At 37.6% G+C, this 17,697-nt stretch overlaps 1 protein-coding gene across 1 annotated transcript in view; it reads left to right on the top strand.

Annotated features, from left to right (window-relative positions):
• Positions 1 to 2,371: 2,371 nt before the first annotated feature.
• The window catches only part of LOC150075287 (gamma-tubulin complex component 5-like), a 51,526-nt gene continuing 36,200 nt past the window's right edge, over positions 2,372 to 17,697 (top strand). Inside the window, exons 1-3 of the mRNA XM_090388432.1 lie at positions 2,372 to 2,458; positions 5,066 to 5,157; positions 10,236 to 10,320. Of these exons, the coding sequence (XP_090244558.1) occupies positions 2,372 to 2,458; positions 5,066 to 5,157; positions 10,236 to 10,320 (264 nt within the window). The remainder of the gene's footprint in view (positions 2,459 to 5,065; positions 5,158 to 10,235; positions 10,321 to 17,697) is intronic.

Raw genomic sequence — 17,697 nt, 5'->3', positions numbered from 1 at the left:
TATAAACAACAGGCCCTATGGGAAAAATAGGGTTATGTGCCGACCACCCAAGATTGAACACACATTTGTAACCAAAACATTACCAAAAACAATAAATAATCGTAATAAAATATTGCTAATGCTTTTGCTTCTATCGTAAGCAAACTTGTTTTTTGTTTGATTTTCTATCCAAACAGATGACAGCCGTTCCATCTCTTCCAATGCCTTGTGTCTTAATCTAATGGATTTTAATTACACTTTGAGTTGTTCCTGCTATGAAAGTTGTTTTTATTTTCTCTGCATTCTTTGTAATTCTCGGTGTTGCCTCATTTAGGCCTGTAGCACGTGCAATATCACATGGTCTTTCATTTCGCTCAAAGCGTTTCACAATTTCATATTTTTTCTCTATCGACAGAGGCGGACTGGCCATAAGCCTTACCGGGGAAACCCTGGTGGGCCGGAGGGTGGTGTGATTTTGGCCATAAACCATAGTATGAGACCACTATAAATTTTCCCGTGTAAAAATTTTTGATCCAGTCCGCCTCTGTTTATCGATATTGCTTTTCTTTTTCTCTCTGAATCTGCAGTGTCTTCACCAGGAAGCTTCCTTTTCACACCTTTTATGTATTTTACTCATTTTTAGGGAATAAAGCACAATTACAAAACGAGGAGGCATGCTTGATACACACAAACAAAGCTGCGCGCGTTTAGCAACTGAATAAACAACACCGTAAAGGCCGAGATACACTATTAACACCTCACATTTTACTAAAGCACATTTCTAGGGGTTACTACCATAAAACAATAAAAACAATTTCCAGTTGCCTTTCTGCTAGTGGAATCTGTTATAAACTGGTAGTAAACTCGATCTAATTGCATTTGCGATTATACTGATAGCTGGAATTTTGTTGGTTTTTACGTTATTATGGTGAAATGTGTTTCTCCTTCACTGATATAAAAAACATAAATACATTTTCAGAATCTTCTCTTCATTCCTATCGTGTTGCGTTCGACTGCCATTTCTTGTAAACACAAAGGCGAATCGTGCATAAGCGAATTCGGTTCGTGTTATATAATATATCGTTCCCCTATTTATAAATCGTGTATGATCGAATTCGTGTAGTGTAAACACGTGTTATATGAGGACTGACTGTACATATATAATCTATGCAAGTATAATGTCTAATTGTCACTGTACAATAGCAGTAACGTAGCATCTAATACTCTCCTTTACGCTATTTAAAAATTTTATATTTAAATCTAATTGTCATCAGACATAATTCCAATATATATATAAATATGGTTGACCACTGTTTCGCAGACCCACTGGAACTGGGCTACTGACCCCAGTTTGGTAAACGCTGCCTTAGGTCATTTATTTCCTTTCCATCTTAGGTTCTCATTACTTGTTATAGTCTAAAAAAAATTTGCTGTCACATTCCTCAGTCACCATTGGTTATATGAACGGTCCTCCATATGAACGGTCCTGAACAAGTCTTCAATTTGGATGAAATAGGCATAAATTTTAAGCTTCTGATGAAAACACTAGCAGCACCACAAGAAACATTTACTATTGGTTTCAAAATGAATAAACAGAGAATCACTGTGGCTCTTTGTACAAATGCTGCTAGGAGTCACAAACTTCCCCTTTTCATTGTAGGAAAGTCAGCCAAAAATGTAAATTTTTGGCTGACTTTCCTACAATGAAATGGTTGACGAGAAATGGCTGACGAGAGCATTTAAAAATGTAAATTTCAATGCTCTACCGGTTTACTACAAAGCCCAGAGGTCAGCTTGGATGGATTCATTTCTATTTGAAGTATGGTTTTCAACTGAATTCATTCTAAAAGTTAAGGCACATTGAATGCGTTTGAAATTACTGCTCAAGGCTGTTCTTGTCCTTGACAATGCTTCGACACATCCCATCGACCTATCTGATGACATCAAGGTGGTGTTTTTACCACTTGGCATTATATCTTTCATGCAAAAACTTTGGATTAAGGTGTGATAGTTAGTCTGAAAAGGCATTACAGAAGAACTTCTTTCAGAAATTCTTGAGAAGACCACCAGTGAAGAAACAGAACTCGCTGAAGCCTTTAAGAAAATTAACATCAGGGATGTGATTTACATGTTGGCATCTGCTTTTGAGGAAATGCCGTCATCAACGTTTGTGAGGTCATGGAGAAAACTATGGCCTGATGTCAAAAAATGAACTGCAAACTGGACAAAGGGCCATGTGCTGAGAATCTGACAGACCACGAAACATTGCTCTGCTTAATGATTTGAAACAATTATCAGAGTTCAAAGACCTGGAAGAAAGAGACCAGTGAAGAAACAGAAATCGATAAATTCAGAATCAATAAATGGCTTGTAGGCGATAACATTCTAGAGAATGAAATGTGTTAAACGAGATGAAATTTTTGAAGCAGTTAGTCAAGGAAAAATGATGGAAGATGAAGAACCAGAGAACCCAGAAACTGTGAGCGGAGATAAAAACAACAAAAGAATAAGTCATTCAGAAGGAAAGAAAGTGCTTGAAACTGCGATAAAATATATTGAACAGCAAGATAATTCATCTGCCATTGATATAATTCTTATGAAAAAGTGGCATAACTTTGCTTCAAAAAACGAATTTAAATCAAAAAGACAAATTAATATTACTGATTTTTTTTATCTAAGTAAATGTTTAATAAACATTTATATAGAATATGCTGTATACAGTATATATTTTTTATTTAATTTACAACCTATAAATGGTATTTTTCATGTGTTTTCGGATTAACCAGCCATTCATTTATCCCGTCTAAGGTCCGGTCCTATAGGGGCAAGTTAATCAGGAGTCTGCTGTACGTGTATATATATATTAAAACTTATTTTAATCTTATATTTTACTGTATATCATGATTTACCTAAAAATGTTCCTTTTAATGTATTACATCCTCAGAAGAAGAGAGCAAGGTTGCTATCGAAATGTTAGGTCAGTAAACATCCCTTTCCTCCCCACTCGGGGAATTTGCAACGCCTAAATAATTTATACAGGAGGAATTTAATTTAAAAAAATACAGTAGGAAAAAGAGGTTTTGGGGGTTACAATCCTGGCAAACACAAAGTTTTCTGTGCTGTGTAGACATGTGGCAAGAAGAGCCCATGGTGTCCTGTCAATGATTTTTTGAAATGGTTTCTTCTAGAGATAGGGAAGTCATAATCTCCCATATAAGGAAATTTTTGCAGCTGAAAAAAAAAAAAAAAAAAATTAAGCTTCTTGAGAAGATCAAAAGATGGGTGATGCTGCTGGTGAGATTGGGAAATTAGTCCCATACGAGGAAAGACTGAATATGTGGACTACACAGCTTGAGAACAAAATACCTTAGAGGGCATATGATTGAGATCTATAAGGCTCTGAGAGGGGTTAGTAAAATGAACGAAGGTGAAATGCTCACAATTAAATGATACTAGTAGAACTAGGGATCATAAATTCAAATTATATGAAAAGATTTATATGAAGTTTTATTTTAGCCAGCAATTGTTACTTTCTGGAATAAGTTATTGCAGTGGTTAATTGAGGCTTGTGGCTAGGAAAAGGTCAGAAGTTATCTGGATCAGTACCCATATGAAGTGAACATCAAAAAATATAATATAAATAATTATCATACTGATGAATACTGATGTTAAACTCATGAATACTTCACATTAAACAGAATAACTATAGTAAGTATTACAACATAACATAATCTTGGCTTTGCCATATTATAAAGGTTAAATTTTAAGGTTAGAGGTTTTTAAGATAATGTACAAAAAAATTCTTTCTATGGTCAGTTTTTAAAATACTTTTATATGCTTTTAGAAATTTTTCCTTATGGAAGCAGGCGATGTCCTTTTTTCATTCTACTCTGAAATCTTTAGAAAGGTAAGAGTTTTTTTTTTTTTTTTTTGTGATTTTTTTGACTAGGAAATTATGTGTAACCTGCATTAATTTACTAATGACTACCATTATTTTACTATAAAAAAGTGGTACATCAGATAGAAAGTATTTTTTTTTTAAAATTAATTTTCAGTGTAATCTCCAATTCTTTTAACTAGCATAGTTCCATCATTTGTTCCTGTATTTTTATTTCCTACAAGGACTCTTTATTCTACATATCTATCCAGGTCTGGAGTACTTCTATCAGTTACTTTTCACAAAATCAGTGTTCTTTCAAATCCTTATTTAATTGTTCAAAAATCTGAAGGACCTGGAATAGGACAATAAGAGAGATTTCTAGGATTTCAAATCCAAGTTTTACAACGATGTCAGTAATTTTACAGGACACATGTGGCATACAGTAATTATATGACTTTTTATATTTTTTGTTGTGATATTGGGATTTAGATCATTTTCGAGAATATAAAAAAAAAAAAAAATCAGTTGTTAAAACGTCACAGCAATCCCTGAAATTGCTATTGTGATCTTTTTCGTTGTTCACTTTAAACATTTATACCCATTCATAAACTTATCTTTTGGCAATTTTTTTGCTAAATAAAAAGAATAGTGCTAAATAAAAAGAATAGAAAAATAAAATATTGCAATCTAAACAAGAGGAATTTAGAATGAAGGACCAAGACAAAGGAAGACAACTTACTGTGGGGCCGAGCAGCTGTCGGGCAGATGTTGTTGTTATTTGGTTTTTAGGAGCATTAGCAACTAAGGCCATATTGCTCTGGGGATATGCGGTGGTCATTCCCTGACCTTTCCTCATCCTCTGTATTTGGTGGTCACAGGCTCGGACCCCGGTCTAATCAAGAAGCGTGTGTTACGTACTGCTGCTCCTACCCACCTGGCTCGGAGGTGCCTCGAGGAGATGTACGGAAGGAAGTAATCGCCAATTTGGGTTGTTAATTTTCTTCCCCCTCTCATATGGTAACGGTAGTAATTACCTAAATTTATAATGCTGTAGTTGTAGCATTATTAATTTCACATATTTCAAGAGTGATTAATTTAATTGAACTGTTTATTTAATATATTATCAGTAATGATTGATAAAATGTGAAGTGTTATTAAAATTAAGAGTGATATAAAATGCCAACCATTTATCATTCTGTATTTCAGGTATGTAGTTGTGATTGCTGGCAAAATCTTTCATTTTTGAATACAGCATTACATGATGCTCTCTACTGGAAAGATCAAGAGGAAGCTCAAAGGTGATTGATTCTGTTTAAAAAAATAGAATTAAAAAATATTTTAAAAGGATGGTTGGATATATACAGGGTGTCTCAAAAATATTGGTACAAACGTTTAGGGGAGGTAGGTAACATCTATAGGAACCCATAACCGGAAATGTCACCGTAAGTCGGTACACAGCGCTGTTCATCCGCGAGAGGGAAAATTTCTGGTTTACTCATTCAAGCAGTAGTCGCCGCACGAAGAGCATGCATCAATATATGAACTGTGAGCTGGCAGACATGCACCTAGTGTATGGATTAGCCCATACATTGTGCGCCCCCATGCGGCACAACATCGCTTCGCAATAAATGTGTGGGTAGGTATGGTCGGTGACTGTTTAGTCGGCCCATACCTGTTACCATCCCGCATGAACTCCGCTAAATATCGGATCTTTCTTGAACAAGTTCTACCAGGGTTACTTGACGATATTCCAGCAAATGTGAGATGTAACATTTGGTTTCAACATGACGGAGCGCCTGCCCATTATGGAAGGTGTGTTCGTGACCATTTGAACAGGCGTTTTGGGCGTCGATGGATTGGCCATGGTGGACCCATTGCCTGGCCCCCATGCACACCTGATTCATCGAGCCTTGATTTCTTTCTGTGGGGGGCCCTCAAATCTATCATGTATGAATCGCCTGTGGAGATGGAAATGGATCTTGTGGCGAGACTCGTCTGCGCTGCTGCTACTGTCAAAGAAACTCCAGGTGTGTTCGACCGTGTGCGTCGGTGTCACGCATGCATCGCATCTCATGGTGGAACCTTCGAGCATCTGTTGTAACATCACGAAATGCATCCATCTCGTACTCCATTGTTAATATTATGTCAAATAAATGTTTGCCACTAATTACTGTCATTTCTGCTTCTTGTGCCTCTGCTACTACTTTCCCGTGATGTTTCCGGTTATGGGTTCCTATGCAATTCACATTCCTTTAGATGTTACCCACCTCCCCTAAACGTTTGTACCAATATTTTTGAGACACCCTGTATTACTTCTTTAATATATTAACTGTCTTGTTTTGAATGTATAGCTGCTTTTACTGAAATAAATTTATTTAACTGTAGAATATAGGGAATACGATGCAATTTTAATGAGATGGGATGTAATCTTTTTTATGTTTTAATTATTTTAGTAATTAACCTCAAATAATTCTTAATTTTGGCTAAATTTAAAGAAGTTTTGCTTAAACAAAAATTAACAATTTCATATCATTAATTTCAGAATTTCAATGCTGGACACTCTGTTGGCCAGAAAATTAATATTTTGATACTAATGGAAAACAAAACTTTAAAAAAATAGTGACATTCTTATAATGCATTATTGCATTATTGAGGGGGGGGGGGAGATCAAGGTGTATTGATTTGTGTATATTATAATAGAAAAAAATATGGGAATATTATTTTCCATGGAAAATTCTTGCAGCACTGATAGAAATAAACTTAGAAAGCCAGCTGAGATGGTATACCTCTGTCTGCGAGTTCAGAGTTAATCAGAAACGGCAATGCAAAAAATTTTTTGACAAGCCCTGAGCTTTCACATCGGAACATCTGTCTTTGCTGGCTTTATAAGTTTTCAGTCCTGTGCATTATTGGTACCTGCAAGAATTTCCTATATATCCTATTCTACTTTTCCCCCAAGACTCTAATGGGCTTAAGTATTAAGATCCATAAATTATGCATATTATACAGTGGTATCAAATGTGTTTGGGGAAATGAGGGACATTTACAAGCTACTCTAAATCAGTGATGCTCAGCCAGTGCATTGCTCCTGGAGTTGGGAGGGCAGTGAATCTCAAAGAATAACTTAGGGATCATGATGTCTGAAAATAAATTAGTCTCAAACAGAGAAGGAAATAAAGTTTGTTATAATATGGAGTGGGGGGGGAGGTTACAGCTTTTGGTTTGCTGAAAAGGGGATATCTGGAAGTAAAAGGGTGAAAAACATTGGTCAGAGGTTTCCAAACTTTTATACCTTGTGCTTCCCCCCCAAACATTTCATAAATCTCATGTTGCCCCTTAAAATAATCATAAATTTCATGCCCCTATCTTCCAAATCAAAGGCAAATAAACAGATTTAACATAACTTAGTTACGTGTATACACATTTTTATAAATTAATATATATTTCAATATATATTAATTTATAAAAATGTTTTTTAATTTATAAAAACTCTCAAAGACTGAAGTAAAATGTGCTTTATACATGAAATAGTACGATCATGTATCCATATTTCATTAAAAAAGTGCTTCATAAATACTTGAAGCTACTGTCTTATGGAACATTACTACCTTTACTTCATTGTATAATTCATTTGTTGTATAACAGGTCGGCAAAGGTCATTCTCAAAGGAGTTTCATCCTTTACTGTTTTTTCCTCTTGCAGAGTGCCTGGGCTCTCCTCTGGCCCCTCTACCATTCATCATATGAGGTGGGGTAATAAAGTTCTCGGACTGGTGCAGTAAAAAGAACATCAAGTGAATGAGCCTCAAAAATGTGTTTATTTTTATTCAGCGTAATCATCACCTGATTGCATTTATGACGCCATTCTAAAAGTTTCTGAAGAGTCAGCGAAGGCATCCAAAGAGATGATGTTCAGTTCGGCAGTTATGTTTTACTTGGTCATCACAAAATCTCTTTTCTATGAGGGTAGTTTTCATCTTGGAAAAGAGGAAGTAACTGGTGCTAGATCAGGAGAGTAGGATGGTGATCTCTATAATACCATATTTCGTCAGAGATGTCTTCACAAGAAGTGTGGAATGTGTGGGAGTGTGGCATTGTCATGCAACAAGATCCAGCTGCTTTTCTCTCAAAATTGCAGCCATAACTGGGAAATGTGCTTCAGTGCTTTTTAAAGTAGTTGAACACAGCATAAATAACTCTCCTTCAGGTACATATTCCTTGTGAATCACACCCTGTTTGTCAAAAAACACGATCAGTATCCTCTGATCTGGACTTCTCTAAATGTTTTGGACCTTAGTGATGATTTTGAAGTCCACTGCATGCTGTTGCTTTGCCTCTGTGTTGTACTGAAATATCCAACACTCATCTTGGTGACAATACAGTTGAAGAAATTAGAATTGTCTTGACAAGTCTGGATGAAGTCTTTGCATGATGATACTCTGAGTTGCTTCTGCTCATCTGTGAGGCACTGTGTGCACAAATTTTGCACACACCTTCCTTTCCCCTAAATCTTCATGCAGAATTTGATGAATCATCTCCTTATTCATATCTAACTCATCAGCCATTATTCTGACGGTCAAACAAAGATTTCTTGCCACAATTTCCCAAACTTTTGCAACTCTGTCCGCACTTCAAGAGGTTGATGAATGCCCACTTCTTGGGTCCTTGAAAACATCCTCATATCTGTCTTTTAACTGTTTATACCATTCAAATACATTGGTACAACTTAACATTTTTTAATGTTTCATGTGTTTCTGTTGCAGATTTTCTCAGTTGAAAGCAAAATTTGATATTCGTTTTTGCTCCATTTCAAAATCATGACACTGAACATTAATGCTACTAATGAAACTGGTTGTTATTTGCAAGCTGTCAGCTCACTGGACAATTTCTGTGCCACCACCTGTTGGAGAAAGTTTGAACTACAGCATACCACTTCCATTTATTTTCAAACTCATTGAACATGACTGTAACAGCACCAACCCGGGAACTTTATTGCCACACCTTGTATATTTCAATGACCTCACAACAACCTTTTTGATGTAAAGTGGCAAATGTTTGTTGATGACAGAGTCTACATAGTTATCAATTCAATCTCTTATGCTCATATTTTACAGTCTTGTCTTGAATTCATTTCATATTGACTCAGTGAAGACAATGTCTTTAAATACAAGTAAGTGCAAGCTGTATTGGTTTTTTCACATATCAGCTTAAACCTTTAATACTATTGAATTATCATGTTGATTATGAAGAGTTTGGAGTTGTTGATCACTTCAGAAATTTTGGTGCTACCATACATCATGATCTTCATCCATTGGCTTGTATAAATTTCATTGTTCTGAAAGCATTTTTGGCTTCTTGACCTCATTAAATGCACTCTCTTGGCTTTCAATAGCAAGGTTGCTATAGTGACCCTTTTCAAGCAACTAATCTTTTCTGTCACTGACTGTTGTGCCATTATTTGATCTCCATCCCAGAAATTTTTCTGACGTACTCAAACATTCAGATCAAATTTATTTGTTTCTTTGTTTCAAGAGACACATTGAGTTTCATCACAGAGAGTACAATGCTCTATATAACAGGTTTTGTTTAATTGCTCCTATATGATGTAATATTCAGTCTTGTTGTTTCATTTATAATTTAGTTCAAAGTTTTGTTGACTTTCATGCTCACCTAACTCTTATTCTTTGGCATGTTCCTCAAGGAAATTCCTGTTATCAGTACACATTCTCCTTGCCTCTTCTTAGAACAGATTATTCATCTATGAGTCTGGTATTTCATAGTATGAAACTAAACTAATTAATCTTCACGGGTGGATATTTTGTTCCCAAATATTTGTTCAGGAAGCTGACTCCTGGCATGCTAAGTAACTTTTTTTTAAAATTTTATTATTAAACTATTATGTTCAAATAAGATTAACCAAGGGTATTTACCTCTGTCTTTATGTTATTATCCATATATTATTATATTTTGTTCAAAGCTGTAAAATAGTTATGTTGTTATTGTAAGTTCATGTTAATTCTTAATTTGTATTTCTGCATACAGGTGAACTAGTGTTTAAGCATCACTAATATGTGCTATTCCAAATAAATAAACATGTAATCCTTCCCCCCCCCCCAAGTGCACTCCCCAAGGGGACACCCTGCATTTTGGGATCTTCTGGTCTAAATGAATAACCATATGAATTATTCTCATCCATTACAGGAAATATTTTAATATTTCCATTGCAAAAGAAAACATTCTTTTAATGAACTTAAGATGTATAAATATTTGAATGCTGTCATAGAACTTTTTAATTTAGTTACTTTTATTTTAGTTTGGAATGAGAATTTCTGAAGGAAATTAATATATATATATTAATTTTTCCCACCTCTCTTTAGATTATCTGTGACTATTAACACATCCAAAGTTCCTCATGATAACAAACGGCTTGCATTGTTGGACTCTCTTTGCCTTGTCTACTCAGTAAGTATAGTACACTAGTTTATGTAAATTAAATTTTCTGTTCGTTTTTTTTTTAAAAAATGCATCAGATATGAATGGTATAAAGTTGTCCATGAGTTGTTTCATGTTGCACTACTAATAAATAACACTTCTCTAAAAAGGTAAGTTTGTTGCTTATTAGTAATGTAGTGTCATCCTCCAGAATGCTATTTCGGTTCTTATTTGATCCTCACTAGTGGGAGGCAAGGCCCTTCATCAGTACAGCATCTGACAACTCAGTGATGGTTTAACTCACAAGATGAAAGATGTTAAGAGATTAAAAAACAAATTTCAAAGTTTGAAAGATGATTCTTGCCTTACATTAGATTTTTTTTTTGCCTGTTCTGTAAAGAATGGACAAAGAAAGTTTAGAACTATATCGTTAAATTCTCATTTAGAAAAAATCTCCATTCTGCATAAATAAAATATATAAAAGAAGGCAGTCTAAATTAGTGAGGTTTTACTGTAGCAAAATAATCTGAAAATTATAAATTATTTTAAGGTTCCCTGAGTAAAAAATGAATAGCAAATGCTTAGAAAATGGTACTCACCTTGTATAAATCTGCAATAAATTTTTTTTGATAGATGGTGGTTAAATTTAGGTTGGAAGAAGCATTAAAAAGAACTAAGGCGGGGAATGGGGTGAAAATATTTTAAACAGATTTTAAAATGAGCGCAAGGAAGTAGAAATGCAGATCTCCAATCTCCCTCACCTTCTCCACTTACAATAAACTAGGTTCCCTATTTAATTCTTATAAAGATACACACAAATATCCCATCAATAATCTCAATAACTTAATATATCTCATAAAATGCCAACCGAACTGCGACACCTGTTACATCGGCAGCACTACCACCAAATTCGGTTCCTCCACAAACTTCCAATACCCGCGCATACTACCACTTCAACAGTTTCAAGACAAGTCAATCCTGCACCGAGTTAACAACCCATGTTCAAACCCACAACCACACCCCCCTTGTTGACTCTGCCATCACTATTATTAAACATAGATTGAGCTACAGAATTCTTCAGTATGAAGCCCTCAACATTATTAACGCTAAACTTCCCTTCAACCTTTCACCGGCTTGGAACCTCTCGCGGCTAAAGTTCCCACGTGTCAAAAAGAGCATCATGGGAGTTTAGATAAACTTTAAATACAACACGCACTCACTTCTCTTCCATTTGCCAACTGATGACGGTTTACTCATGAAAGTCCTTTGTAATGACAATTGGCACCACCGGTCTTCTCTCTTTTTTCATTTACGTCTTTCAACCTCTTTATGACAACCAAGGATTAGAGATCTGCATTTCTACTTCCTTGCGCTCATTTTAAAATCTGTTTAAAATATTTTCACCCCATTCCCCGTCTTAGTTCTTTTTAATGCTTCTTCCAACCTAAATTTAACCAGCATCTATCAAAAAAAAATTTATTGCAGATTTATACAAGGTGAGTACCGTTTTCTAAGCATTTGCTATTCATTTTTTAGTCAGATTTATCATGGTATTATAAGGTTACTATAATTTCACTATTGGTTCCTTGAGTCAAATGATAATCTACTAACCAGTTTGTGTACCACTAGTTTATTGCATTTCATAATAATGCATAATTTATATGAATATACTGTAAACTTATTGACAGGCTGAGAGCATCAATTAGCTCACATTTTGAAACTTGTTTTTACACCTCGCTGTTTCTCATATAGCTAGTTATATCATCATTAGTAGCAATGAGGTGCCAGTAAACACTGCACTGGTCATCTAGTGGATGGCATCACATCACTAATAAATAACATTATTCTTCCCTCTTTAGAGAAGTATTACTTAGTAGTGCAACATGGGGGAACTTATGGTGGCCTCAAAATTTGGGAGGTCACAAGATCTAATGCCTTACATTAGACCTAGTTTTTTTGCCTGTTCTACAAGAAAATGGACATATCATATTATAGATATATTGGTCTGAGTTGTATACAGCAATGTAGTGTCTTTTTGTGCTCCTAAAAAGTGTCTTTAAAAAATAATGTTTAAGTGCTCATACCATCAAAAGGATTACATCTTTGGATAGATCTCAATGTGGTGAGTCTACTGAAACTTTATTTGAGGCTGCCAGACAAAAATTAGCGCAACGGCGAGCTTTTTAAAATTCCGTTTATAATATCACTTTGGCCATTAGTTTAACATGGAAACGGAATTTCACTTAACGTTATGGTTTTTGGCTGGCAGTATTAAATTTTTGTAGTGGCCTTACTCCCACATGCAAGTGGTGAATAAGTGCCTTCAGCTTTTGGAACTCAGGGAGGTTGTTGGTGATGCTGGGGACACCTTCAGATTGAAATAGCACACATAGCCAGCCTTAAAAAATTGAAACTTTGGCACTGCCCATCTCCATAGGAAAAATACATATAGCAATGGTAGCCATACTGCCTTCTTCCCCATAGTCCAGACAAAGAAACTGGCGGGAAGCTTGGACATAGCCATCGTGACGTTGCTGTGGGGACACAACAGTTATCACAGGGTTCCCTGCTTGTTGCCATAGCTACGTGCATACAATATGGATGCCCCCATTGGCGGCCGCCATTATATGTAAGTATATACACACACCATAGGCAGACATTTTGTGTCACTCAAAGGTGCATCTTCATTAAAATTAAGAGTAACAGTGATACCCATGTTTTAATATTCGTTCCACGTGAAATTATGAGTTATCAAATATGTACATTGGTTTCCATGGTGACCAGAGTGAAATTGGTGAAAGTGTATAACAGTGTCCAAAACATTAGGAACCCTACGTGCACTAACCTTACATACATATTCCTCAGCTCCTAATGGTCCTAGGGGTTTGATATTTAGTATATGAGGAGAGAATAAAATTACTTCATCCCCCCCGGAGTTTCAACGCCCCCTGGTGGACAGGAGAGGAGATCACTTATAACCTTTGAACGGGTGGTCCGATCCCCACAAAAATTAGTGTGGTGGTTCCTTGTGCCCTCACCTGTCAGGGTACCAAGTTTCAACTTCATACAACGAGAACTCTATGTTCTGCGGGATGGAAAGTGCCACTGGCCTTTCATCCAGCTAACTTCAAAGCTACATAACTCCCTCCCTAATTGAGCTAGGGGGCTCCAACTTCAGGTGTGCCTGCCTCTTAAACACACCTGGAGACTGCAGGTGTACACAACACAAGGTACTCTATACAATAGCATTGCTGCGCCCTCTGGCGGCTAAACCCTCCCTAACTGGGGAAGGAAATGAAAAAACAAGACACAACAAGTGATACTTCTAGTGAATCCTCTGAAGAGTCGACAAATACAACAAGCGACTCTGATGCAACCTCAATAGAAATGTATGAGAAAACATCTAGGACCCCAAGTCGGAAAAAACCCTTAAAAACCCCTGCTAGGGAGACTGGCAAGCAACTGGCTGCCCCTACCAGCAAAAAAACTAAATCTGCTGGAGGGTGCAAAGGAGCCACAACTCCCCAACAAAGTCAGACAAGAGTAAAACCAAAACAGAGAGAGAAGGAAGGAAAGAAGGAAAAAACCACTGACAACAAAACCAAATATGACAAACAAGTGGAGCCAAGCACATCTGTTGCTGGCATTTCCCACCTACCACCCAAAATAGAGAATGACACTGGAGACAATACAACTACTAACAACCAGCTGAGGTCAAATACTAACTCTAACACTGCCCAAACACACACAATTAGAAAAGGTACTGAAAATAAAACCCCTAACGACTGCGAACAGGAACCAGTCACCAGCAACCTGAACACTGCTGAAGAAGACTTTCCAGCAATCACCAAAACGGGTAGAGTTCACACCTCAACTCCCCCACAGGCCACTGCAAAGGACACAGTGGAGGGTGTTTTTACCTTGAGGGAACAATTGATCCATACGCTGGAAGCAGACCCAAATATTCTGGCTACAACAGTAGTTGAAATCACAAAAATTTTCACAGCACTGGAAAAAAGATGCCTTATGTCCATCACAAAGCCAATAACCTCATCACAGACCACCTTCGCCGCAATAGCAGTGGCCCCAAAACTGGCTGGAGTGCCAACTCCTCCTCAGCCACAGGCCCAACATGTAATTATTGTCAGAGCAGATGAACAGTCGAGTCTGGCAACAAGCGAAGAAGTTAAGAAAGAAATTACAACCAAACTTAAAGAAGAGCTACGAAGTGTGAAGATAAAGTCAATCAGAAAAATCAGAGAAAGAGGTGTAATTATTGAAACGGCCACCTCCTCTGACTTAGACATACTCAGACAGACCAAAAAGATCAGAGATCGTAACTTAAAAGTAGATCCTCTAAGAAAGCAGAAACCAACAATAGTATTATATAACATAAGTACAGACATGAATGAAGAAGAACTTCTTATGGACCTGTTCCACAAGAACCTCAGCAACACAGAATTGGATTACGACACCTTTTTACAAGAAATAAAGGTGCGATTTAAAATGAAGGCTCGCACCCAGAACTTACAACACTGGGTACTTGAAGTACCCGGCCATATCAGGAAAATCTTCCTAAAAGTAGAGAAAGTCTATATTGGTTGGACGGCCCATGGAGTCAGAGACTTCACCACTGTCACCAGATGCTACAGATGTCTGGGATATGGTCACACCTCCAAATATTGCAAGCAAACAGAAAATACTTGCGATCATTGTGGAGTGCTGGGACACCGAACCACAGAATGCCCAAAGAAGGACTCCCCACCCATCTGTCCTAATTGCAGGAACAGGAAGAAGAGTGATCAACACACATACAGAGACCAGAGTTGTCCTGAATATTTAAGAGCCATTGACCAAACAAAAGCCAGAACGGACTATGACTGACAAAGCTGAATACGCATCTAAAGTTATGGAACACATCAAAGCCCTGCAACTCAATTGCCAAAGATCAATATCAGTAATGAACGGACTCTCTAAAATTGCTACAGAAGAGAAACTAACAATACTAGGGTTACAAGAACCCTATACATACAAAGGAAAGGTAAAAGGATTGCCCTTTGGATCCCAAATGGTGACATCAAACCCAGAAACTACTGGTACAGGAGGAAATGCAAGAACCTGGGTCTGGGCGGCCATTACTATCCTAGACCCACAAATAACAGTCACCAAGATAAACAAACTATGCACAGAATACGCAGCATGTGCATGTCTCGAAGGCTCATTTGGCCGCATTTATGTGGCTTCAGTATACATGAGATGTAGCCAAAACACGCAGTCAATTGACCCCTTCCTCAACTATTTAGAACACCTCCTACTCACACTCTCACAATCAGCAATACTAATAATGACAGACTCCAATGCAGCATCTACCCTGTGGAACAGCCCCACAACAAACCTCAAAGGAGAACTCCTAGAGGAATTTATCCATGCAAACAGCATAAAGGTACACAATACAAAAGGTCATCCACCAACATTTGTTTGTCCATGTGCACTATCTTATATTGATGTCACCATGACAAACAGGTTCTTTACATATAATCTAACAAACTGGACAGTACATCCATCATGGACAACCAGTGATCACAACCCCATTACCTTCACGATAGCCACATTGCCTACAACACCAACCTTCCGCAGGAACTACGACACCCCAAGGTACAAAACTAAAAACGCAAACTGGGAACACTTTGACAGGAATCTAATAGATCTTACCAGGGAGCAACTGGAACAACAAAATGGGGATGTGAACAAGCTCCAGCAGAATATCACAGATACTATTAAAGAGGCGGCTAACAAAACCTTCCCACTCAAACAAAGGAAGCCCAGAACAGTCCCCTGGTGGACCCCAGCACTTGCAACACTAAGGAGGGAACTAAGAAAGGCTAGGAAGGAATTCCAAAAGGCAAAAAGAAACAACCACAATCAAGCGGAACTGGCCACTCTATATGAAACGTACAAAACAGCTAGGAACAATTATTTCAATAACATTCAAAAGGAGAAAAAACTAGCATGGGACAGACTAATTCAAAGAACACTGGGAAAAGATCCTTGGGGCTTACCGTACAAACTACTTATCAATAAGCTACATCCAACAACCCCATTAGCATCAATAGTAAAGCCTGACACAACGGAAACACTCTCCTGGAGTGCAACTATGGACACCATATTAGATGAAATTATATACCAAGATATAACTGTACCAGAAAACCTGGAACAGACAAACATTAGGATTCAGCACCTGACATATACTGCAGTGGCAGAAGAGGCACCGTTTACAGAACAGGAAATAGAAGCTGCGATCACATCCTTAAAGGATGGTAAAAGCCCTGGAATAGACCTGATTGAGGTCTCCATAATAAAAAGGGTATGGAAAACCTGCCCAGATATGCTGAGAAACCTTTATAACTCCTGTCTTGTAGCTGGCACCTTCCCTACAGCTTGGAAAACAGCCAACCTGAAAATTATATTAAAGTCCCCAGAAAAACCGACAAACCAGGCCACGTCATATCGACCAATAGCACTGTTACCCTTCCTTGGGAAAGTGCTGGAAAAACTCCTGGCCCAAAGACTCAGAAACTACTATAACTCAAAGGCACTAAATTCAAACGGGCAACTAGGCTTCACTCCACACAAGTGCACCACAGATGCAATTAACCTTATGCTAACAACAATTAAAAATTATAACCACAAATATGTCCTCGGCCTCTTCGTGGACTTCAAAGGGGCATTCGATACACTATGGTGGCCGAGTGCCCTTGCGAGGTTCCGAGAGGCTGGGGTATCAGCTCCAATCTACAAGCTTATGGACAGTTACTTTCAAGACCGGCGCGCAGTAGTCTCCTCGGGCTGTTGCTCAGTTATGCGAAAGATAACAAGAGGATGCCCGCAGGGTTCAGTCCTGGGACCCCTGTGCTGGAATATGGTGCTGGACGGGTGGCTAAATCTACCACATGGAGAGATTATACCCATCGCATACGCGGACGATCTCGCCCTGGTAATCCCAGGAAACTCACGCAAGGAACTCGAGGATAAAACAAACACAATCCTGCAGGAACTTTACACATGGAGCAACACTCATAAGTTGATAATATCAATACCAAAGACCAAGCAAATCCTTCTCAAAGGCCACCTCGACCTCAATAGACCACCAAATATTAAATTAGAAGGTCAAAGAATTGAACTAGTGCGTCAGCATAAATACCTGGGCATCTGGATAGATGACAAGCTATCCTTTCTGCCACACATCAGGCATATCGTCAAATCAATCAGGAAAATAGCAGGATGGCTCATTAACATCACAAAAGCCATATGGGGAATTAAATCCTCCACACTAAGCCTATACTACTCCTGCTTGTACATTCCCATTGTCTGCTATGGAGCCGGGGCCTGGGGTTACAGAGCACTGAA

The sequence above is a fragment of the Mastigoproctus giganteus genome, chromosome 14 (assembly GCF_048544385.1).
Source record: "Mastigoproctus giganteus isolate SK-2022 chromosome 14, ASM4854438v1, whole genome shotgun sequence".
NCBI lineage: Eukaryota > Metazoa > Arthropoda > Arachnida > Uropygi > Thelyphonidae > Mastigoproctus > Mastigoproctus giganteus.
Note: the sequence above shows the minus strand (reverse complement) of the source record. Positions and strands in the feature narration are given on the sequence as shown.